Source organism: Rhipicephalus sanguineus, chromosome 2 (assembly GCF_013339695.2).
Source record: "Rhipicephalus sanguineus isolate Rsan-2018 chromosome 2, BIME_Rsan_1.4, whole genome shotgun sequence".
NCBI lineage: Eukaryota > Metazoa > Arthropoda > Arachnida > Ixodida > Ixodidae > Rhipicephalus > Rhipicephalus sanguineus.
This window is the reverse complement of record NC_051177.1, coordinates 112,024,137-112,049,527: the sequence shown is the minus strand read 5'-3', so window position 1 is coordinate 112,049,527 and position 25,391 is coordinate 112,024,137. Positions and strand designations below refer to the sequence as shown.

Sequence of the window (25,391 nt, the reverse complement as noted above, 5' to 3'; positions counted from 1 at the left end):
TTTTTTAGGCGAAAACCTTAGATCTCTATATTTCAAAGTCGTGTCAAGTACAGAAGGTATCACGTGAGCCCAGCAGCTGCGAGTCAACTTAGTCTTTGCGGCGTTCGCGTGAGTAAAGAAAAAAAACCTCACTAAATTCAGCGCTTATTGCAGCGCTAATATTGCTCTAATCCAGGGCTAATTCTGTGAGTAATATAGTTCTTGTGTATGTCTTGGTGTATACATAGTTCCAAATCCCATGTTAAATCCTGCGCTAATTTCGTTTTTGTGTACGCCGTGGTGTAGTACGAAATCTCTCGGTAAATACTCAGCTAATATTTTATTGCGATAGCAATATGGACAGTCTCGGCTGGATTTTGCCGTCGCCGTCATTCACCGTATATGTATAAGTATGTATATATATATATATATATATATATATATCAAAGTCCCAAAGAAAGATAATTCAGAAAAATGCTTGCGAAGCGCGGAATCGAACCAGCGACCTGTCGTTCCGCAGCGCGCGGCGCTAACCACTACGCCAGAAAACGCAGATCCTTCGGGTAGCTAATGGCGAGCGTTATATACACACCCTTTACCGTTGGCAGGACTCAGAGACGGCAGGCGCTTATAGGCGTTTCTTCATTACCAGCGAGATGGCGCGAGGAGCGCGACTGGCGGATTTAAAAGTCGTCGGCGAGCTCGCTCGCTTGCTTCTTCTTATATTTGCGCAGAGAGAACCTTGCTCTTCCGCTGTCTGCTCGCGCAGTTTTCTCGTGGTGAGGGGAAGAGGAATGTTTCGAGCTTTCACCGTGATGTCCGCGCTCATGTTACGGTGCGTACGAAAGTCACTCGAGCTCAAGGGACGCCGCTAAACGAACAAACAGAAGATGAGCGCGAACTATCAAGTGTCACAGCTCGACACTTGAAGCACGCTAGTTTCCTTCGCTGCTTCGGCCGCCTTTGCAACAGGAGCGCTGTTCAAACTGAGAGTATCCACTGGCGAGCCTCACTTCGTATAGCATTAGTTTCTTGCTATCGCATTCATTGCTTCGCCCTTGCGGCGAAACAGTGACTTTTAAATGCGAAGCATTTCTTAGCGAACTTCTGCGACTTTGAGCGTATCTATCTATCTATCTATCTATCTATCTATCTATCTATCTATCTATCTATCTATCTATCTATCTATCTATCTATCTATCTATCTATCTATCTATCTATCTATCTATCTATCTATCTATCTATCTAGCCGCCTACGACTTTGTGCTCTCCTGGTCGCATGGTTCATCGAATGTGCACCAAAATTGGCATGGCGTAACATGACTGTATGACGAACATAAATGACAAGTCATAACATGAAAATCATGACACGCATGTCATGCACAGCATGACTTACGTGCCACGCTCATGGTGCGCTGGCGGCCGTTTCGCTAGCTTTATATACACCAAAATTGGTATCTTGCGACGTGACCGTGTAACGAACATAAATAACAAGAGATAACATGAAAATCATGACACGCATGTCATGTACAGCATGACTTACGTGGCACGCTCATGGGGCGCTGGCGGCAGTTTCGCTAGCTTGATCTACCCCGATATTGGTATTGCGCGACGTGACTGTATGACGAACATAAAAACTTGAGTTAACATAAAAATCATGCCACGCATGTCATGTACAGCATGACTTACGTGCCATGCTCATGGAGCGCTGGCGGCAGTTTCGCTAGCTTGATATGCACCAAAATTGGTATCTTGTGACGTGACTGTGTAATGAACATAAATAACACGAGTTAACATGAAAACATGACACGCGTGTCATGTACAGCATGACTTACGTGCCATGCTCATAGAGAGATGGCGGCGGTTTGGCTAGATTTATATACACCAAAACTGGTATCTTGTGACGTGACTGTGTGACGAACATAAAAACACGAGTTAACATGAGAATCATGACTCGCATGTCATGCACAGCATGACTTACGTGCCACGCTCATGGGGCGCTGGCGGCGGTTTAGCTAGATTTATATACACCAAAATTGGTATCTTGTGACGTGACTGTGTGAAGAACATAAAAACACGAGTTAACATGAGAATCATGACTCGCATGTCATGCACAGCATGACTTACGTGCCACGCTCATGGGGCGCTGGCGGCGGCTTCGCTAGCTTGACCTACCCTGAAATTGGTATCTTGTGACGTGACTGTGTAATGAACATAAATAACACGAGTTAACATGAAAATCATGACACGCATGTCATGTACAGCATGACTTACGTGCCACGCTCATGGGGCGCTGGCGGCGGTTTGGCTAGATTTATATACACCAAAATTGGTATCTTGTGACGTGACTGTGTGACGAACATAAAAACACGAGTTAACATGAGAATCATGACTCGCATGTCATGCACAGCATGACTTACGTGCCACGCTCATGGGGCGCTGGCGGCGGCTTCGCTAGCTTGACCTACCCTGAAATTGGTATCTTGTGACGCGACTGTGTGACGAACATAAAAACACGAGATAACATGAAAATCATGACACGCATGTCATGTACAGCATGACTTACGTGCCACGCTCATGGGGCGCTGGCGGCGGCTTCGCTAGCTTGATCTACCCTGAAATTGGTATTGCGCGACGTGACTGTGTAACGAACACAAATAACACGAGTTAACATGAAAATCATGACACGCATGTCATGTACAGCATGACTTACGTGCCACGCTCATGGGGCGCTGGCGGCGGTTTCGCTAGATTTATATACACCAAAATTGGTATCTTGTGACGTGACTGTGTGACGAACATAAAAACACGAGTTAACATGAGAATCATGACTCGCATGTCATGCACAGCATGACTTACATGCCACGCTCATGGGGCGCTGGCGGCGGCTTCGCTAGCTTGACCTACCCTGAAATTGGTATCTTGTGACGTGACTGTGTAATGAACATAAATAACACGAGTTGACATGAAAATCATGACACGCATGTCATGTACAGCATGACTTACGTGCCACGCTCATGGGGCGCTGGCGGCGGTTTGGCTAGATTTATATACACCAAAATTGGTATCTTGTGACGTGACTGTGTGACGAACATGAAAACACGAGTTAACATGAGAATCATGACTCGCATGTCATGCACAGCATGACTTACGTGCCACGCTCATGGGGTGCTGGCGGCGGCTTCGCTAGCTTGATCTACTCTGAAATTGGTATTGCGCGACGTGACTGTGTAACGAACACAAATAACACGAGTTAACATGAAAATCATGACACGCATGTCATGTACAGCATGACTTACGTGCCACGCTCATGGGGCGCTGGCGGCGGTTTCGCTAGCTTTATGTACACCAAAATTGGTATCTTGTGACGTGACTGTGTGACGAACATAAAAACACGAGTTAACATGAGAATCATGACTCGCATGTCATGCACAGCATGACTTACGTGCCACGCTCATGGGGCGCTGGCGGCGGCTTCGCTAGCTTGACCTATCCTGAAATTGGTATCTTGTGACGTGACTGTGTAATGAACATAAATAACACGAGTTAACATGAAAATCATGACACGCATGTCATGTACAGCATGACTTACGTGCCACGCTCATGGGGCGCTGGCGGCGGTTTGGCTAGATTTACATACACCAAAATTGGTATCTTGTGAGGTGACTGTGTGACGAACATAAAAACACGAGTTAACATGAGAATCATGACTCGCATGTCATGCACAGCATGACTTACGTGCCACGCTCATGGAGCGCTGGCGGCCATTTCGCTAGCTTGCTCTACCCCGAAATTGGTTTTGCGCGACGTGACTGTGTGAGGAACATAAAAACACGAGTTAACATGAAAATCATGACACGCGTATCATGTACAGCATGACTTACGTGCCACGCTCGTGAGGTGCTGGCGGCCGTTTCGCTAGCTTGATATACACCAAAATTGGTATCTTGCGACGTGACCGTGTGAGGAACATAAATAACACGAGTTAACATGAAAGTCATGACACGTATGTCATGTACAGCATGACTTGCGTGCCACGCTCATGGGACGCTCCATGGCGGCCGTTTCTCTAGCTTGATCGACCCCGAAGTTGGTATTGCGTGACGTTACTGTGTGACGAACATAAATAATAGGAGTTAACATGAAATCCATGACACGCATTTTCCTCAATGACATACGAGACGATGTATGCAGCTCTTTGCTGGCTGCTTCGCATTACATTGATTCCCACAATGCGTGGGATCTGCCGGCTTTTTTTAAGTGCGAATGCACTTTATAAGCGACCCTGAATCCGCCGTCCCATAGCAACGGCGCGAGGAGCGGAGAGGAGCGTCTGTAGCAACGGCGCAGCGACGTCACGCCCCACGTGACTGCGCGCGCTCCGCCCTCCGCTCCGTGGCTGCGCGCGCCCCGCGCATTGCCTGTGGTGATGAAGGCCGGCGGCGAGACGCCGAACGAAAGCGTGCGAAGCGAGCCGAGCCCCCCGAAGCCGATCTGGCGCGGGGACGCGCGATGCGTGAGCGAGCGCGGGACCTCAAATTCGATCGGCCGGACGCGCGCTTCAAGCGAGACTTCGTGGACCGCAGCTTCGGATATAGCTGCGCGGTGTGCGATCGACTGTGGTTCGACAACAACCTGAGCCCCATCTCGGGCGTGCGCAACGCCGCCAACAAGTTGAACGCGTTGCGGGTTCTTTGGAACGAGTCCGGAAGACAGATCATCATCAGTAAAAGTGCTTGGCACTTAAAAACGGCCAGACCTCCGTGGGTCGGCTGGCGCGTGCTCTCTCGCTGCCGTCTCCTTCGCTCGGCTCTGCAGTTTAGTCGCGCGCGCCCCCTCATAACATCACCCCGTGCTTCGCACTTCCTCATACTCCCCTTCGGGGAAATGCGGGTTTTTTTGTATAGGCCCTGGTGTAGTTCTAAATCCCGCGCTAAATCCTGCGCTAATGTCGTTTTTGTGTAGGCCCTGGCGTAGTTCTAAATCCCGCGCTATATTCTGCGCTAATGTCGTTTTTGTGTAGGCCCTGGTGTAGTTCTAAATCCCGCGCTAAATCCTGCGCTAATGTCGTTTTTGTGTGGGCCCTGGCGTAGTTCTAAATCCCGCGCTATATTCTGCGCTAACGTCGTTTTTGTGTAGGCCCTGGCGTAGTTCTAAATCCCGCGCTATATTCTGCGCTAATGTCGTTTTTGTGTAGGCCCTGGTGTAGTTCTAAATCCCGCGCTAAATCCTGCGCTTATGTCGTTTTTGTGTAGGCCCTGGCGTAGTTCTAAATCCCGCGCTATATTCTGCGCTAATGTCGTTTTTGTGTAGGCCCTGGCGTAGTTCTAAATCCCGCGCTAAATCCTGCGCTAATGTCGTTTTTGTGTAGGCCCTGGTGTACGTTCTAAATCCCGCGCTAAATCTTGCGCCAATGTCGTTGTTGTGTAGGTCTTAGCGTAGTGCTAAACCCTGCGCTTAATGGAGCTCAACTACCGTGACACCTGAGGAAGTGCGTAGCATGTTCAACCCAGCAATTTTGCCTTGGCAATCGCGCGCTTGCCAAGGAGGCGGCGCCCTCTCTGGCGCCGCGCGCGCATCAGCCGGATGTTTCAGAAGCGTTTTTCGCGATTTTAGGTAAAATATTGCATATAATTCTTAGTTATTTCTGTAGTTTATACAATTTAGACCTTGCTAGTTTACTTTGCATTGGTTTTGAGCATTGTTAGCCTTGTTTTAGGACTGTATGGACCACTGCATGACCATGCGACATGAGACAGTGGTTGACAAGTCGGGCCCCTAAAATGCTACGCACTTAGAAAGCGCAGGTGTCAGGCGACCAGGCCCTGGCAACGGTTGGCGAAATGCGTGAGAGAAGCTGAAACGTGGCGCAGAGCGTCTGTTTCAGTAACAGCGCAGTTTCTCTTCCGCGTCAGGTTGGCCTATGACGCCTCGTTCCCTCCAGAACACAGCATCAAAAAGCGCCATTGTCACGTGACCATGCCCTAGCCGCGGGCGGGGAAGACCGAGAATTCGTCAAACTTAAAAACTAAAGTAAAAATTGAACAGTTCCGACACGATCATGCCTTACGTCCGTTATAACACCTCCAGTAGGCCAAGTGACTTTCGGGTACGCACCTGCGGTTTCTACAAGGGTCAGTCCATAGAGTTTCTTCAGCACCCAGTCTCAATGACTGTAGGGTCGTCATAGACTCTTCTCCTCTTTCATTCTTTCACACTTCCTTTGCCCTTGCCCACGTACGGGATGGTCAACCTCCCTTTCTTTCCTTCACCTTTCTCTCTCTCTGTCAGACGGAAAGGTGGCACGAAGTTTTATGGATGTGAATGGTGGGATATGTCGGCTTTGGATTTGCATCCATCTGTGAGCGCCCGGGCATCTCGATAACGTCAGCCAGACCGTAGAGACCAGCACTAACAGCTTCCTTGCGAAACACGCCGACTCAGTGCGGACGTTCGAGTCTGAACGACGCGAGACAGTGCATGAGACGCACCTCGTCTCGTCGCCTGGAGCTGTTAGCTCTCTGTCACTTGTCCCGTTAATCGGGTTGGCAATCGCCGGGCGGATTCTAAGGGCTGGCGTCAAGGCCCTCCGAAAACGCACCACGAAAGCGCGGACAATTTAGAGTTGGTCCTTTGGTGCGCCAGCGAACGCCGGTTGTGGCCCAAAGACCGAGTCAGAGCCGAGAGTCGATAACACAAACGAAAACGAAATATATTCTCAGTTAAGGCAATACAAATAATACAAACACATGCACCCTCGGCTGGTACCAGTTACAACTTCACAATATAACTCAGATGGTGTTTACACAACGGGGGCTAACAGATCACATGCTACAAATGCAATCGCATGCATTACAACTATTCAATGACCGTTAAAGTCCTGAATATACAATGGCGTACCCAGTCCACAATACTTGGACGGTAATCGAATGCTTCTCTTCAAGGAAACACTCACGCCAGCTCCAGCGTTGATCGTCGTAGCTCAACCGTCGTCGTGAATAGTCACGGCTCACACGATGTCGTCATCGGATTCTTCCAGATCGACGATCGACTGACCGGACACCATCATAAACACGTCTTCTTTGGCTAACGGAGCCACACGTAGCATAACTTCACCACCCGGGCCGACTGACTCGCTCACTCCTTCGCTGACTGCCTCCTGTCTGCACTGACTTCTCGGTCGTCGTCGCACGCTTTTATCCCTTCTCCCCCGGTTTCTAGAAGCGTCGGGAGAGTTCTTCGGCGTGCAGTACAGCTGAGGCTAGAGAAAGGGCGAGAGCTTTCTCGTAGGTTCGAATCGCGGCGGCATCGCTCGGGGATGCGTCCCCCCTTCCTTCTAGAACCATCCAGGATTTGCCGGGCGTTTGATCGCGTCGTCTGCGCCTGGCTCGATTGGGTGAGGAGGATGCGGCGCGCCGGCGTCTTTTGATGCTTGTTTTTTCGTCGTTCGCGCTTCTTGGGCGCGCGACTCGCGCCGTTCTGTCTCGCAGGTGTTTGAAAGCGGCCGCGCGCACGCTTTATAACACGCTCGTTCGTGACACTGCCCCCCACTTCAAGAATATTATCACATAATATTCAAACAACACAAACGAGCGCGCATATACACATCCAAAAATGTCCCACATACAGAGTCCATAACTCAGTCCACACAAAATGCGCGTCACATTCACAATAGAACTCTCGATACAATTCACAGGGCATCTCAATGCCACGACATATGAAAGATAACATAAGTACATAATTATAACACACCAACATACATTTCATATAAACAATGCGACGCACAAAACAAAGCTCCTCATTTACAATGCTTATACAGTTATGTCAATAGTTCTGTACACATAATGTTAAGCAAACGACACTTCGGCTCACTAGCCATACACACTTCCCGCAGGATATAATAACACAACTCATTCAAACTCAAAACACTTCAAACACTTTCAACTCCAACACCCTGTACTGTTTAAATCGTGCCGCGCTTGCGCCCCTTCTTTCGGTGCTCGCTCGCTCTCTTTTTTGTTTCTCTTCTTTTTCTTGCGAGCCGTTCCATTTGACGGTGCCGGAGGGGGCGTCTCTGCTGCCGTCGACACATTCGACACCGGCAAGGCGTGGTCGCGTTCGTTAGAACGTTCGCGGTGCTTCGCCAACTTCTGCGCGCCGTGGTGTTTTGCTCGGACGACCACCTTCGTCATCTTTTGAGCCGCAGATGATGGTGGCCGCTCAGTTGCAATGTCACCTGCTCGGCGCGTCTTCACAGGCGGTACAGCGACCGTTGGTGCCCCCTCATTGACATTCCGTGACACCTCGACTTCCATATGAGCTCGGGCGACATCTTTCCTGGGGTTCTCTTCCGCGGTTCCTTTCTGTCGTGGTTCCTGAACTGACGAGGGCTCCATCTTCGGGGCTTCTCCCAAACGTTCAGGATCGTATGGCCCTCGCGCTCCGTCGATGTTTCCCACGATTAGGTCGACCAGGGGGTTATCCATGCACAGGACAGTAACTCCCCCGCTGAAGTATGGTGTCTCAACCTCAATCTTGGCTTCAGGAAGCATTCGAATAGAACTATCAAGCAGGCGAACCGGTTGGGTATTGCCTGTGAACTCGATCTCTCGGACCAATTTCTTTCGTACGATCACAGTAGTGAATCCACTCTCTCTTAGTACCGTGACTTCCTTTCCACCAACTTTCCCCTTACTTGTCGGCATTCCTTTCGTTGTGTCTGTTGTCACCGCAGCACCAATGAAATGCATCTTCTTCCCGCTTTTCAGCTCGGCCAATTCATCATTGATCGCCTCTGCTTCCTCTTTTGGCGGGGCATACGCACAAGCTGCTTGATGGGCTTTACTCGCATCGATTCGACATGCGTCTGCTTTGTGGCCAGTCTGACCACATTTAAAACACTTCGTCACACTGGGGCGTGATAAGTTGGTCCGGCAACTGTTAGCGCGATGACCCACGCGGTTACACAGAAAACATCGCGGAACACTCTCCGGTGCACGCTTGTTTTCTTCAAGTGCCGATTTCTTCGACTCCTCGTGAACCTCCTTTTTTACTTTGGCCAAATTCGTGCCACCTTGCGCTTCTAAGAACTGATCGGCCAACTCAAGCATGTCCTCAAGCGATTTAGCTTTCCTCTCTTTCAGATACAGCGACAGGCTCGGGTGGCAACTGGTGAGAAATTGCTCTCTGATTAAAAGCTCTCTAAGCTCACCGTACTCCTGTGCCGTCTCTGAAAGTTCGATCCACCTGTAAAAATAATGGCTGAGCCGCGCGGCATACTGCGTTGCCGTCTCGCCATCAGCTGGCTTTCCCGTACGGAACCGATCTCGGAAGCCTTCCACGGTGAATCTAAATCGCTTCAGCAAAGCAGCTTTTACTCTTCCGTAATTAGCTGCATCGGTAGGTGTCAGCCTACCGTACACACTGAGCGCTTCGCCACTCAAACAGGTGCTCAAAGCTGTTGCCCATTGCTGCTCCGGCCGATTTTGGCTTCTAGCTATCGTCTCAAACCTGTGCAGGTATGCATAAGGTCATCTTTCCTCTCATCAAACGCCACAAGCAGTTTGCTTGGGTTCAATCGGAAGCTATGATCTTCCCTGTCTCTATGCGCTGCTGCAAACGGAGCCGTTCGAGTTCCAATTCGTGCTGCCGTTGCCTTTCTCTCTCAGCCACCTGCGCCTCTCTTTCTTCTTTCTCCCTCTCAGCTGCTAGCCTCTCTAGTTCTGCTTCTCTCTCTTTGATGGCCCTCTCAGCCGCCAACCTCTCTCTTTCAAGCTCTGCTTCTCTTTCTTTATTAGCTCTCTCAACCGTCAACCTCTCTCTTTCAAGCTCTGCTGCTTTTTCTTCCTTAACTCTTTCTCTTTCTTCTTTGTCCTTTTGGCTGACCCACTTTCGTAGTTCGGCCCCAGACAAACCCATCTTCTCACCAAGGGCAACTAACTTCTCGAGATCCATGATGCCCGTCAACAAAACCTAGCCGCGTGCACAATACCTCTGCCTAACTTCGAATACCAAAACACTCTCAGCACACAGGTTAGCGAGAACGCGGTGCAACACTCAAAAACCGTCACGAAAGCACTATCAACGTCCCAAGGCTCTTTCTCCCTACTTTGGACACACTGTGCATCAAAAAGGTCCTGTGTCGCGGACGCCAGAATAATTGTCACTTGTCCCGTTAATCGGGTTGGCAATCGCCGGGCGGATTCTAAGGGCTGGCGTCAAGGCCCTCCGAAAACGCACCACGAAAGCGCGGACAATTTAGAGTTGGTCCTTTGGTGCGCCAGCGAACGCCGGTTGTGGCCCAAAGACCGAGTCAGAGCCGAGAGTCGATAACACAAACGAAAACGAAATATATTCTCAGTTAAGGCAATACAAATAATACAAACACGTGCACACTCGGCTTCACAATATAACTCAGATGGTGTTTACACAACGGGAGCTAAACAAACAGATCACACGCTACAAATGCAATCGCATGCATTACAACTATTCAATCACCGTTAAAGTCCTGAATATACAATGGCGTATCCAGTCCACAATACTTGGACGGTAATCGAATGCTTCTCTTCAAGGAAGCACTCACGCCAGCTCCAGCGTTGATCGTCGTAGCTCAACCGTCGTCGTGAATAGTCACGGCTCACACGATGTCGTCATCGGATTCTTCCAGATCGACGATCGACTGACCGGACACCATCATAAACACGTCTTCTTTGGCTAACGGAGCCACACGTAGCATAACTTCACCATCCGGGCCGACTGACTCGCTCACTCCTTCGCTGACTGCCTCCTGTCTGCACTGACTTCTCGGTCGTCGTCGCACGCTTTTATCCCTTCTCCCCCGGTTTCTAGAAGCGTCGGGAGAGTTATTCGGCGTGCAATACAGCTGAAGCTAGAGAAAGGACGAGAGCTTTCTCGTAGGTTCGAATCGCGGCGGCATCGCTCGGGTATGCGTCCCCCCTTCCTTCTAGAACCATCCAGGATTTGCCGGGCGTTTGATCGCGTCGTCTGCGCCTGGCTCGATTGGGTGAGGAGGATGCGGCGCGCCGGCGTCTTTTGATGCTTGTTTTTTCGTCGTTCGCGCTTCTTGGGCGCGCGACTCGCGCCGTTCTGTCTCGCAGGTGTTTGAAAGCGGCCGCGCGCACGCTTTATAACACGCTCGTTTGTGACTCTCTGTGCAGTGTGCACGAACCACGAAAGAAAAATTGTGACCTGTTCGCGGGCATTTTTTACTGACGTCATTTCCGTGACAGAGATGACAGTGAAATCTTGGTGGACCATGACATTATGCACTTTTGTGTTAAAAGTCGCAGGACTGGTAGAGCGAACAAGGTTGGGCCAGTTGGTACACATTTATTGAAACTATTGCAACAATGTGAAAAATCAGGGAACCAGCCTCCGCTGCGCTGACGCTACGGAAACGCTCCGTGTCGGTGCTCGTTAGTATCATGATGCAGTATTTCACTGCTTCTAGATGGCGACACCGCCCTTGCAAATCGAGAGCGCTATGAGAGGAAGAAGGGGTGAGAGAGTAAGGCGCGTTTGTGAGTCTGTAAGCCCGTGTGCCGGTCGCGCAGTGGGTAGAGTGCCCGGCAACTATCATCGTGGGCAGAGAGATTGCGGGTTCGACTCCCAGGTCATCCAAATCAATGAAACTTTTTCTTCTAGTCTTTCTTTGTCATCTCTATTTGAATGACGTATTTCCGTGGCGGAAATACGTCAGCGAAGTCTTGGTGGACCACGGCATAGAACACTTTTGTGTTGAAACGGTTTTATACACTTTAGAAGCCCATTAAAGAACCCTCAGGTGGCCATAGATTTTCACGAACCTCATCGCTTTCTGTGCCATGCCTCAGTCAAAACGTGGTCTCGGCAGGGAACACTGGAAGTTACTTTATATTCTGGGAAATTGGTCAGGAATAGGGACGAATACCGCAAAGAAAAACTGCACTTTTGAAATAGGAACTACCACTTCTGAACTAAACAATGTGACTGCGGCAGTTTAAGCTGGTGTTTGCTGCAGTAACAGTAAAAACATATAAAAGGTGTGCCGATGGCCTCCGTCGTCGTGATTACAAATCTGCTTGCTTGATCAATTCATGCATTAAACCAATGGCTACATGATAACGCTTCGTCCGTGGCCTAAATTTGAACGTGGTGATCTTTCATCGCTAGAAATGTTCCTTGAAATCATTAGCCAGTTGATAAAGAAGCGAAATTCTGAAGTTGTCAAAGAGGAAAGATCTATAGTTCCAATGTCCAAAGTCTCTCATAAGTTCTACACTAACGCCAAAGATAATCGCGTGAGGATGACGAAGACTTGAACTGTCGCACCGACAACATCGATTCGATTCCAGCTCTGCTGGGTGCCGTCGGGTAAAAGGGTTTCCACAATAGGCATCGCGTATCGTTAAGCCTTGAAATCGATAACGGCGCAACAACAGAGTCTCGTCGGAGGAAATTGGATCCGAAAGTCCTGTAGCGCGAGAGGCAAGTTAATGCATTAGTAATGAAAAAAACAAAAACAGTTTCTCGGAGACTGGGTGCCCCGGGACATTCGCCCCAGTAACGAACTCTTTGCTTCGGAGCCCTAGATCGATACTCCTAGAACCGCAGAAATTAGACACACGTGAGCAGCCACTGGAGCGCTACGAACGTCGAAAGCTCGCTGTTTTGAATGACTACTCTAACACTCTGTGTAACAATGCCTGCTAAAATATGAAGCATAGCTATAATAGGGAGACGAGAAAAGTAAATGCGAAGTTTTTAATCATGAACACGTTCACTTTGAACCTGCAGTCTAACAGGTTAACACATGGTTAAAAACATATGCAGTTATAAATTAACCATCAATAATGCTCACAAACATTCGCAATAACTTGCAACTGTGATACAAGTTGACAAAATTGTTTTCGTCAAATTTTGGATAATGATTCAACATCAAGTAGTGATAAATTGACAAGAGGCATTTTATAGACAAGTTTTGGATCATGATCAATAGAAAGGTCTCTAGAAGGGTATCTACTTGGGCTTGTTGGTTTGTCATTACTCGCACAATGTTGCGCGTTAAAAGCTTAAACAAGAGCGCAGAGACACACACTGCCCTTGTCTCTGTGCTCTTGTCTACGTTTTTTAACGCACAACAGGCCGCGAAAGGTCTCAATTTCATCGGGCCGAGTACGTTTTATTAGCTTCTTACTGCCAAGATATTCTTTAATTTTACGTAAAAAAAAGGGAGCAAACACTGGCGATACGCTTTTCGTGAATCACGCATACGACACTTGGAGATTGCTACGGCAACACTGCCTTAAAATCTATAGGTTGAAATCCTTTGTGCTTTGAGGCTCGGTGCCTACCGAGCGAAATCCGCGATCCGTATTCCTCTGAGCGTTCTAATTGACCATTTTATACTTACGGTTTCCAGGATTGATTATCCACGCCTGCGCAACGATGCTACAAGGGTTGAAGGAAAACCATTGGATAGAACACATAGCCATGACAGCCCTGGGAGTCTTCTTCGTAGGTAAGATAGCTTTTCACATTAGAAAAAAAAAAAAAGGCAGTCTCGCACTTATGGTGTCAAGCCTGAATAAAGTGCGGAGCAGGGCAGCCTGCTTTGTTTCTCTTCGGTTTTCTTTTTCTTTCCTCCTATATTTCTTTCTTTTTCTCCTTTCCAGATTTTCTGACTTTTTTTCTCTTTATTTGTATTCATTTCTATTTTTCTTCCTATTTTTTTCCTTTTCTTTCTCTCTATTTCTATTTGTGGCTTGCTTGCTCTTTTTTTCTATTTTTATACGTGGTTTTACCTGCGTTACGCCAAGCGACGACAGCATACGACAGCATACGACAGCCCGGGCCCCTAAAGTGCTCCGCACTTTATAGATAATCGAGGCACCCGAAGAACTAGAGGAAAAAGACTTCTCCTTCGCGCGAGTTGCTGCGAAGTTGCTTCAAAGCTACATTGCAGATCGGAGCTGCATACTATAATCCACTCGCACGATACGGCTTCGGCCGCGAATCGCAGCCTAGTGTAATACGAGGTACACTGAGGTTTAAGCTATGTAACCTCCCATCCTTTTTTGCTAACTCAATAAGTATCTGCCTCTGGGGCGGTTGTATTCGCTTCTCTTCGCACAATGGTCTGCGTCGATCTCCGCAGGGATCGAGACGAGTCACGTGGACCTGGCGCCCCAGCACGCGCCCGTACTCAAAGCGCTTTCGGCCACCACGCTCGAGGTTGTGCTGGGCGGCATCAGCGTGTTCGTCATCGCCGATGCATCTTCCCTCACGGTGAGCACGCTTTCGATGGGTTTGTAGTCCATGCTTCATGAAACGCACAATCTTTTTTTTTTTTTTAACAGGGAATCTGTTTAAGCTATCGGTAACTTGTGTTCCGTCGTCAAAAACTCCACAGGTGGGTATGCGGCACAGGAATTGGGCAAGCCGCACTATCGAGTACAGCATATGCGAGCGTTAAACAAAGACTCTGCTCGGCGAAGTGGAGCTCCTGAAACGTGTGTGTGAGAGAGAGAGAAAGAGATAGAAAGAAAGTGACAGAAAGAATGAGAGAAAATAGAGAAAAACAAACGAAACAAAGACATAAAAAGATAGAAAGAGAGGGAAAGAAAAAGAAAGGAACAGGCACAAAAAATAGATAGAAAAAAGCGGAGAACATGAGGGAAAAAGAAAGAAAGAGCGAAATAAAAAGAAAGAAAAGAATAAGAGAGAAAGAAGCAGAGACAGGAAGAGACAGAAAGGGAAGAGAGAGAAAGAAAAATAAAAAGACAGAAAAGGAACAGACACAAAAGAAGGGCTACAAAAGGAACAAGAGAGAAAGAAAAGAAAGAAAGAAAGAAAAAAGAAGAAAGAAAGAAGAAAGAAAGAAAGAAAAATAACGAGAAAGAAGGAAAGCCACCGGGTGCGCTCTTCCTTCGGCTTGGCGCCACTAGCGCGTAGCTGAATGAATGAATAAACTTTAATAAGGTCAGTCCGGCAGTTTCATTCGAGTGGGGGGGGGGGGGGGGGAAGAATGAATTAATTCGGCACAAATGTTTTTAAATTCTATGATTTCGCGTGTCCAAATCGCGATGTGATTACGAGGCACATCGCACGCATACATAGAGGGAGACTCCGGAATAATTTTAACCGCATGAGATTCGTTAACGTGTGCCTATGTCTAAGCACACGAACGTTTTTGCCGGATCGAACCCGCAACCTCGTACTTGGTAGCGCCACTAAGCCACTACAGCTATGTTTTCTCATGCTGCAATAACGCTGAGGTAAATGCGTTATTAGGTGCCGTGATTTTCCATGTTATCCATGTTTTCCTTGCAAAGATAACGTCCAAAACCGCTATGAGAAACTCCGCACTGTATATACCTATGAGTTTGTGGCATAATTTTAAAATCTTGTTTACGTGCTTGCTCGGATCTCGTCAACGAGTTTAATTCGCTTTGTTGAATCGACAGATCCATGAAACGGCGCAAAGATCCCAGTGGCCTGATTGTTAAACAAGGCACACGGACAAGAGAAGGCGCATAAAGAATACACAAGCGCGACCCACTGCTGTGGTCTAGTGGTTAAGGTGCTCGACTGCTGCCCCGCAGGTTGCGGTATCGAATCCCGGCCGCGGCGGCCGCATTTTCGATGGAGGCGAAAATGGCTTGAGGCCCGTGTTACTTGGATGTAGGCGCACGTTAAAGAACCCCAGGTGGTCGAAATTTCCAGAGCCTTCCACTACGGCGCCTGTAATAATCATATTAGTTTTGGGACGATAACCCCCAACCATTATTAAAATATACAAACGAGGCGTCTTTACATGTGCCTTCTCTTAACTGAGCGTCGTTCGCCGCAGTGATTCCATCGTTTCAAGACAAAATACCGGACAAGCCCGGCCCACCCCTCTCGCTGACTCGACTTGGAGCTTCTTGCCGATGAATGTTTTGATTTATTTTATTTCTCCCACCTTTTCTTCAATTTTAGTGTATTGGTTGTAACAGCATTTTGTGATTGTATATCAGCGAATTCCACTCGCTGTACCCTTGTTAATGTTTTTGTCTTTACTTAATTCGTGATGACTGTTTCTACGTTCCTTTTTCTTATGTATGCTCCCCCCCCCCTAGTGTAATACTAAAACAAGGCTCTTTAAAAGTTCAATAAATCGTGCTGCCGATAATGGGGATGGAGGCAGCATCCAGCATCGAGGACACTGCAGTTCGTACGTAACGATCACGAAACGGAAAGCCGATGTACTTAAGTTTCCAAACGTGCAGTTATCGGTGCGTGTGTAGTTGCCGGGGTATAACTTACAAGCGGTTTCGTGTTTCGGCATTGCCTATGGATGTTTATAATAAAGCCAACGACGCTGAGGCCTTCTTCTTCTTCTTCTGAAGTCGGTGGCTTCTCTCGTAGGGCCACCGACTGGCGCACGTCTTCATTCCGGTGGCACAAGTGGTGGCCGCCCTGCTGTACCTGTTGTACGGCCGCGCAGACTGCAGCCCTGGCACGGGCAGGTGAACAGAGCCCTGAGCAAGAGAGCGGAACGTCTGCGACCAGTGCGAAGATGCGTGCAATGTTCAGAAGAAGGGCTGCTGCGCGCGACGTCGGTGTGCTCAGGCTCACTGCTCACAGAGGGACATTGAGGAAACAGTGTGATTATATGACGAGGAACTATACGCGTGGAGGCGAACGCGTTGCTCGTTCAGGGCGCTGCAGGCTTCATCCGTTGCCAGTGGACACCACCCCGGAGTTGTTCCTTAATCGAACTGATGTCGGTGCTGGTGCATTGCAAATACTGGATGGCTCAGCGATAATTCCATGGATCTCCGGAGTGCTTGAGCACTTCTGGTATATGCGGGCTGTTGGCATAACGTGAATGAACGCGACTACGACTGTATACTGGTGAAAAAAGCTTACAGATTCCCCACTAAGAAATACGAAGTACATCGGCAAGCACTTGGTCTCGACAGTTCATTTACAGCAACAGCGGTGTTCTCCCCAGGGAAGACGTGCACCACTTACTTCACTTGCCTGCTTCCTCGCCCGATAAATGCGTTCGCCCACTATACGGGGGACCGGACGAAGAGGTTAAATGGGAGGTTGGTTAGGGGGCAGGCCTGTGGTTCAGTTTAAAAGTGCAATAATTTACTTTGAGTGACGTATTTATATTGTCATATATAAAATGCAAGCAGTTGTATATTATTACGTAGAAAGCATAGTGTCGACTAGATAAATAAGTTCTGTACTGATTCCTCTTGTGATGTTGTTAAGTTCTTGCATGATATTTTAACACAGGTTGTTTAACTTGAACTGCATGCATCCGTGGACTGAATTTCGCACTCTGTAATAGGCTGTCTGGCCAAAGACTTATACTAATCAGCAGGCCCGTAGCTAGGAATTTTTTTGGGGGGGGGGGGGGGGGGGGGGCACTTGCTGAAAACCTTGACTATTTGAGAAGAACGCCTATTTTCATTATTTATTTTCGGTACAACACCATGTAACGTAAAATCACCCCCCCCCCCCCCTTGGCTACGGGCTGCTAATCAGGCGGAGGCTTCAAGGTCTGGCCACTGCCTGAGTAAAGTGAGGGCTCCGGTGAGGCTAGTCTCCTGCCCTTGCCGCCCTTGACTCCAGCATTGACTTACAATAAAGATTTCCTCTCTCTCTCTCACACACACAGCAGGAAAATAGAAATGTAAGCTTGGTCCTTGGTATTAATTTTGTCATTATGCAAGTTCGCACCAGCGAAGAAAATTGGTCGCAGTTTGTTATCACACACACACACACACACACACACACATACACACACACACACACACACACCGTGGTGTGTGTGTGTGTGTGTGTTGTGTGTGTGTCGGCAATGCTGTCGAGGCGTACTCGTCCATGCGGAATCAGCGAGCAACGGCGCCATATCTTTGTATTGTCACGATCGGCAGCTTGCCTCTACATCTTTCTTGGGTGGCTAAAAATGAATACATTTTCTAGTGCTTTTTGTTTTGCCAGCGATCAATATATGGATCGGGAATCCCGGAAACTTCTACGTTGCTTCATTCGCGCGGATTCTGTCTTACCGCGCAGAAAGAAACTGCGCCGTTCAGTCATTGATTTCCGCCGCAAGCTAGCTCTCTGCGTGCCGTGTCTTTTGGTTCTCCTAAGAATAAGTCTACAACGCAGGCACAGTATCATAACGCATCTCTCGTTCTCCGACAATCGCCGGGCACGTACACTGCACTGGCGAGATCTCCTGGGTCCTTGGTACTCGTGCAATGCGAAATTCGCGTGACCTGGCGAAGCGGTCGCTATGCATCGCCGTGCATTGCGCCCGCTGTAACCAGGGTTCGCTTGATATACAAGAAGACAGGCCGAACTCGACCGCGTCGTTTCTGTGTGTAGTCCATGCACCGTTATTTATTTATTTTTTCATCTCGACCAGCTTCATCTGGTGCCTCATGTGTCAAGCCACGCTGCATATGTCTACAACACGACGGTCAAGAAATAACTTCGTCCTTGACAGTGAAAGTGCATTCAGCGATCTATCGAGTATATAATATATCGAATGCGGTGCGCGCGCCCTAGCTGCAAATCCAACGACCCCAATTTATTTTTCACGCGTTCTTTTGGATTTCCCTGTCTATATTTCACAAGGCGCCGTCCGCGCCACGAGTGCTGTGTTGCAGATCACTTCTCCAGAAGCCTGCTAGAGTAGTCGTGGCGTGCGGGTCGGGCGCAGGGTCATTAGCAAACGCAGGCGCCAACTGTGCGGCCCGGCGCGATCTATAGAAAGCTGCTTCGAGTACGTCTATCCCCGCTCTCTGTTTGCATAGTTCACTTTTCTTCAGCTGAGTATGCGGAGAAAAAAAAAAGGAGAGATGAAAGCGAACGCAAGGAATTACTGACATTAACGATGCGGGCGCCACTGTCCACATGGCATGGCGTGTCCCCGAGTGCTCTGGTAGGCCTATCTATACGCATTGCGCCATCCCAATGGCCCCGACACAGGCCATTCTCTGCATGCTCAAACACGCACGCTATATGTTTATGACTGGAACTGTATCCCATAGAAAGGAATAGACGAACAAAAAACCAACAAAAATAAAACAGCGGACATCACTGAAGTGTACACAAGACAGTGGATGGGCGCGTGCTGGCGCTTGCGGTGTGCCGCTACCACGATGCCGCCACCGCTGCTGTTTTCTGGGTGCAACGACAGCAATATATCTGCGGTCGCTTGTGCGAGTGGACAATCAGAGACGCGCATACGGTTCATCACGGGAACCGCTTCGGCCTTGACATCGCGATACGGTCGAGCTCTGATTTCGGCATCAACTGACAGCGGACGCCTGTATACTGCCCGAGAAAATGTAGTTGGCCGCGCTCCAAAGCGAGCGAAAGCTTTCTGTTTTTCTTTAGGTGCAGTACAGAGGCTGGTGTTGCAGGACAGCGAAATGTCGAAGGTGAGGCAAGAACCGAGCGCCCAAGTGATGCACCTTCGATTCTTTCCCTTCTTTCGACTAATTGCAGTAACAGAAAAATACTCACGGCTTCTCCAGTAGGTCACTCACTCACTCACCCTCACTCACTCACTCACTCATCACTCACTCACTCACTCACTCACTCACTCACTCACTCACTCACTCACTCACTCACTCACTCACTCACTCACTCACTCACTCACTCACTCACTCACTCACTCACTCACTCACTCACTCGGATCTTTCGTTCACCCATTTCTCTCTGTCGAACTCACCTCGCTCATTATCATCATTATTGCGCGCGCGCTCACTCGGTCACTCTCTGTCTTCACTCGCTCAACTAGCTCGTCCTCTCACTCTCGGGGCACAATCGCCCGCCACGACGCGCAGGCTCGGAAAGACGCGCTCCGTCGCATGGCGTGCAGCTCTTCATTTGAGGCACCGCATTGGGTCCCACGCACGACAAACCCAAAGAGCACGCGTTTAAAACGCGACATTGAACCTTGGCTGGTTGCAAAGGACGCACTCATCGACCTTTCTCCCTCCCGCCTCTCTCGTCGCGCAACGTTGTCCACCGCTCGGTACACTCCGTGTGGAGGCGTAAAAAACAACAATAATAATAAAACAGTCCAAGAAATGTACAGCGAAGAGAAGATGCAGTGTGCCAAAGAAGCTTTTTAGGGAGGGACGGCGACATGCAAATTAGATGAACATAAAAAATAAACACGCCCCAGAGGGCGCTCGTATGCGCACGTAAAGGCCAGCGCTTGAAGCAGCCACCACTAGAGGTTGTTATTGGGAACGCGCTGAGTTCGCCTTGTTATTCTTGCGTCCCACCGCCTCGGCGTGCAAATGGACGCATCACGGTGCATATCCCTAGCGCATACGGGAGTTTAGGGCTGCAGTATGAAAGCGGGTTGAGAGAAAAAAAAGGAATCCCTTATTTTCCTTGTCAGCGGGTATGACCGCCACGTCGGAAGCGTTATCTGTCTTATATATAGCGTCATTCTCATAACGCGCCGCCAGCGTGCGTTCGCGTAATACGTCTAGAGGGAGATGAGAGCTTTCACCGGGGGAGTAATGCGTTGAAGACCCCAAGAGTCGTCGTCGTCGCCTTTGCGTACGTGACTCGTTGCTGTGCGCGGCGTCGACGACGTCACCGAGAAAGAAGCAACTGCTGCGAGATGAAAAATAGGGCCATCACTCCTGTCTCGTTTCCCCCTCCCCCTCCCCCTTCCCTTCTTGTCTTGTCTTGTATTTTTTTTTGGTTACCCCTTTCTCGTTCTTTCCTCGTCTCTCTTTTTCGGGTCGACGGGATTGCGTGTCGTGGAGGACAGAAAAGTAAGGACAGAAAAGGAGTACAGAAAAGGAGGTAAGGAATAAAAAGCAAGGTTAAGGCAAGCGTTGGTATATAGCGAAAGTCACGAAGCCCCGTATATTATATATACGAGCGCCGCTAGTTGCTCGCCGAGGGAGCAGCGGGCGTATCTTTTTATTCCTTCTTTAGCCCGGCCTATCGGTAAGAAACCCGGGCGCTGTTAACGCCGCGGCTCCCTTACCCGACTCTGTCTCTGCTCCGTCGGATTGCCGCGCCGCTCGTGAATGTTGGCTGCTGGTGCGTACGTGCGTTCGTGTGTGTGTTTCTATCGCCCCGCACATATATACGGAGAGCTAGTGAACGGCGATAGCGTCGAGATTGGAGCTGAGGGTGTTGGGGCTCTTCTTCTCCGGCGATCTTATAACTCGGTCCGGACCGTCCCGGGGAGAAGCCGTGTCGGCGATTAGAAGAAGAAACGGTGTGAGAGAGAGAGGTAGGGGGAGAGGGAAAGAAGGAAGAGGATGTATGATGCTCGCGCGTGTGGTGCCGCTGTCTTTGTGTCTCGGGAAGTGGCCATAACGACGGGAACGAAAGAATAAAGAAGAGGAGGACCCCAACAACGCCTGAAAGCTACTTCTGTTCGTCTGCCTTAGTTACTGTTGCTGATGGACGTGGTGTTGATCTCTGGTGGCGGTGGCTGTTTGTTGTTTCTACACAGCTGGGCGGCTGCTATACTGTTGTAAGTGTGCTGTGCGCGTGGTTGCGCCCAGCCCACTACGTACTCTGGAAGCAATACTTCGTGGACTGTTCTTCGAAGACTCAGCAGTAGACGATTCACCGCGACCTCAGCCGCCTGCGTCGATCCGTCTTTCCTGCCATAATACTTCGCTTGTATACGTATATATTCTTTTCTTGCCGGCGTGTTCATTCGTGGCCTGTGTGTGTAAAGTCTACGGCGCTCACCACAAGACAGCCGAGGTCGTATAACAGCCAGACGGCGCGTCTTTCCCCAAGCGGCCCGGCGTCGTCGACGTTCTCGGCGAAATAACGTAAGTGAGAAATTTACGACGAATGTGTGGTGGTTCATAAGCGAGGTCTCACGCCCTACATATAAAACTGGAAGTGCGTAATTCAGTTCTTTCCAGCTTTGTCTTCATTGTTCGGTTGTAAGTGTAAAGCGGCGCATTTGGCGGGTCACGACATTTCGTCGTGAAAAGATGGAGGGTTTTTTTTTTCTTTTTTATGAACTGAAGTTTGAAACCAACGGTTTTTATTTGAACGTTTACGGGCTATACAGAGACAGGCGTGAGACGAGGTTGGGGAGTGCGCTAATACAACTGTCACCCGCAGTGCGTCCATTTTGCGCTTGCTTGCGAAACTGATTTATAAAGAGGGGCGACAGTTTTTTTATCTTAATACTGTTCTCGGTGGCATGGAGCGCAAGGAGGCGTTAGTTTGGTTAGCGACGAGCTCGTGAGTTAAAATTTCGGTTACGTGTTTGCGGTGAATGAAACCTTTTACTGTTTGGTTTGAAGGCGACTTTAGTAAAGTAATGTCAATCTCCGTTGCTCTTGACGACGCGACTGTCTCATAGGCTTCGGCAGCCCCCGTGTTTGACATTCTTTGTAAGGGAAGTTGGTATTCAAATACGCACGCTGGAGACGGTCGGGTCAGTTGGCCGTCCAGGCGGCGATATATACCGGACTCGCATTACCGGCAGTATAATAGCGAATCCTTTAATATCAGCCCGTTGTGAGTGATACGGGATAGAAATGAAGACAAATTGAATTCCGCCTCGTTTCATAATAATGCACACATATACGTTTACTTCGAGCTGGATCAATGTACTGAAGGCCCGGAATAACACTCAAGCACTAATGGCGTTTATGTAAAACAGGTCTATATGTGCAGCGCGCAAGGTGCAAGTGAACAGGCTGGCTACTTTAGAGAAAGAAACTGGGTTTAAAACAAAATTGGACGCATTTTCCTTCACTGTTTCAGTGCATTATTCAAATAACGTCAGTGAAACATCCGATAAATGAATGAATGTCACGTCTTCGCAATGGCTGTATATATAAAAAGAAAATGGCCTGGCAACCAATGTTTACGCGAACGAAGGAAAAGTCGACGGGCTTGCTTTACGTATGTATAAGTTCTTACATAAGGGCATTGTAGATGATGAGATGTTGCACGATTGAACGATATTTGTTGCGTTATTTGTATTATTCTCTTGGCTACATTATCAGTCATAACCTTTTTTTAAGCACTGTCTATTCATTTTATTCTCGTGGATTTTTTTTTTCGGTCGCTTTTCTTTTCGTACGCTATAGCGACCTTTACGTTTCGGAAAAAAAGCCACGTGGCGGGCTGATCGCTCAGGGCAGAGGCGAAGCCAGGGGGAGTGATGTTAGAGTTTCAAACCCTTGCCCCCCCCCCCCCCCGCCCACCGAAATTTTTACATTTTGTATGTGTACATATACGCGCACACATACAAACACAAAACCCGCCATGGTGGTCTAGTGGGTACGCTGCTTGACTGCTGATCCGCAGGTTGCGGGGTCGAAATCCCGGCTGCGGCGGCCGCATTTTCGATGGTGGGGAAGAATGCAAGAGGCCCGTGTGCTTAGGTTTAGGTGCACGTTAAAGAACCCCAGGTGGTCGAAATTTCCGGAGACCTGCACTACGGCGTCTCTCATAATCATATTGTGGTTTTTGGAACGTAAAAAAACCCAGAAATTATTAACATTATACAAACACAAGCACGAACATGCATAAAAGAGGATCGCATCCCCCCCCCCCCCCCCAAAAAAAAAAAAGAAAAAGAAGAAAGAAGTGTCTGGCTATGTCCCTGCCGCAAGCCATGGAGTGTTGTTGGAGCTCGACAATATTGTCGCGTGGTCGTGACGTCGATGAAGACAGCAGCCGGCGTGTTCAAGATGAAAGTGTTCATTTGGCCGAACTTGTGGCCGGGAAATGGAAACTCAAACTACAGCAATACACGCTGTACACTGATAGCGGCGAACAGGGCGTCGGCCGTCGATAAAACTGACAAGCGGTGAAGCGCGTCGGGATTTATGCATGTGCCGTCGAATATTCCAGCGTTATCGCTGGTTGTCGCGCATGCTCTAGAATAAGCTGGAGTGTTCGCGTCTTGCGCGCAATCTTAACAAAACGACCTACAAAAGCCGGCAGATCCCACGCATTGTGGGAATCGATGTAATGCGAAGCAGCCAGCAAAGAGCTGCATACATCGTCTTGTATGTCATTGAGGAAAATGCGTGTCATGGTTTTCATGTTAACTCCTATTATTTATGTTCGTCACACAGTCACGTCGCGCAAGACCAATTCCGGGATAGATCAAGCTAGCGAAACAGCCACCAGCGCGCCATGAGCGTGGCACATAAGTCATGCTGTACATGACATGCGTGTCATGATTTTCATGATAACTCGTGTTATTTATGCTCGTCACACGGTCACGTCGTAAGAGACCAATATTGGTGTATATCAAGCTAGCGAAACGGCCGCCAGCGCACCATGAGCGTGGCACGTAAGTCATGCTGTACATGACATGCGTGTCATGATTTTCATGATAACTCGTGTTATTTATGTTCGTCACGCGGTCACGTCGCAAGATACCAATTTTGGTGTGTATCAATCTAGCGAAACGGCTGCCAGCGCCCCGTGAGCGTGGAACGTAAGTCATGCTGTACATGACATGCGTGTCATGATTTTCATGATAACTCGTGTTATTTATGTTCGTCACACGGTCACGTCGTGAGAGACCAATATTTGTGTATATCAAGCTAGCGAAACGGCCGCCAGCGCACCATGAGCATGGCACGTAAGTCACGCTGTACATGACATGCGTGTCATGATTTTCATGATAACTCATGTTATTTATGTTCGTCACACGGTCACGTCGTAAGAGACCAATATTGGTGTATATCAAGCAAGCGAAACGGCCGCCAGCGCCCCACGAGCGTGGCACGTAAGTCATGCTGTACATGACATGCGTGTCATGATTTTCATGATAACTCGTGTTATTGATGTTCTTCACACGGTGACGTCGCAAGATACCAATTTCGGTGCATATCAACCTAGCGAAACGGCCGCCAGCGCCCCATGAGCGTGGCACGTAAGTCATGCTGTACATGACATGCGTGTCATGATTTTCATGATAACTCGTGTTATTTATGTTCGTCACACAGTCACGTCGCAAGATACCAATTTTGGTGTATATAAAGCTAGCGAAACGGCCGCCAGCACACCATGAGCGTGGCACGTAAGTCATGCTGTACATGACATGCGTGTCATGATTTTCATGTTAACTCGTGTTATTTATGTTCGTCACAAAGTCACGTCACAAGATACCAATTTTGGTGTATATCAAGCTAGCGAAACGGCCGCCAGCGCACCATGAGCGTAGCATGTAAATCATGCTGTACATGACATTCGTGTCATGATTTTCATGTTATGACTTGTCATTTATGTTCGTCATACAGTCATGTTACGCCATACCAATTTTGGTGCACATTCGATTAACCAAGCGACCAGGAGAGCACAAAGTCGTAGGCGGCTAGATAGATAGATAGATAGATAGATAGATAGATAGATAGATAGATACG

General features: G+C 48.7%; 1 protein-coding gene across 1 annotated transcript in view; it reads left to right on the top strand.

Annotated features, from left to right (window-relative positions):
- The window catches only part of LOC119381804 (vesicular glutamate transporter 1-like), a 79,098-nt gene that overhangs the window by 32,870 nt on the left and 20,837 nt on the right, over positions 1-25,391 (top strand). The window contains exons 8-10 of the mRNA XM_049412902.1: positions 13,400-13,498; positions 14,135-14,265; positions 16,387-16,487. Coding sequence (XP_049268859.1) covers positions 13,400-13,498; positions 14,135-14,265; positions 16,387-16,487 — 331 coding nt within the window. The remainder of the gene's footprint in view (positions 1-13,399; positions 13,499-14,134; positions 14,266-16,386; positions 16,488-25,391) is intronic.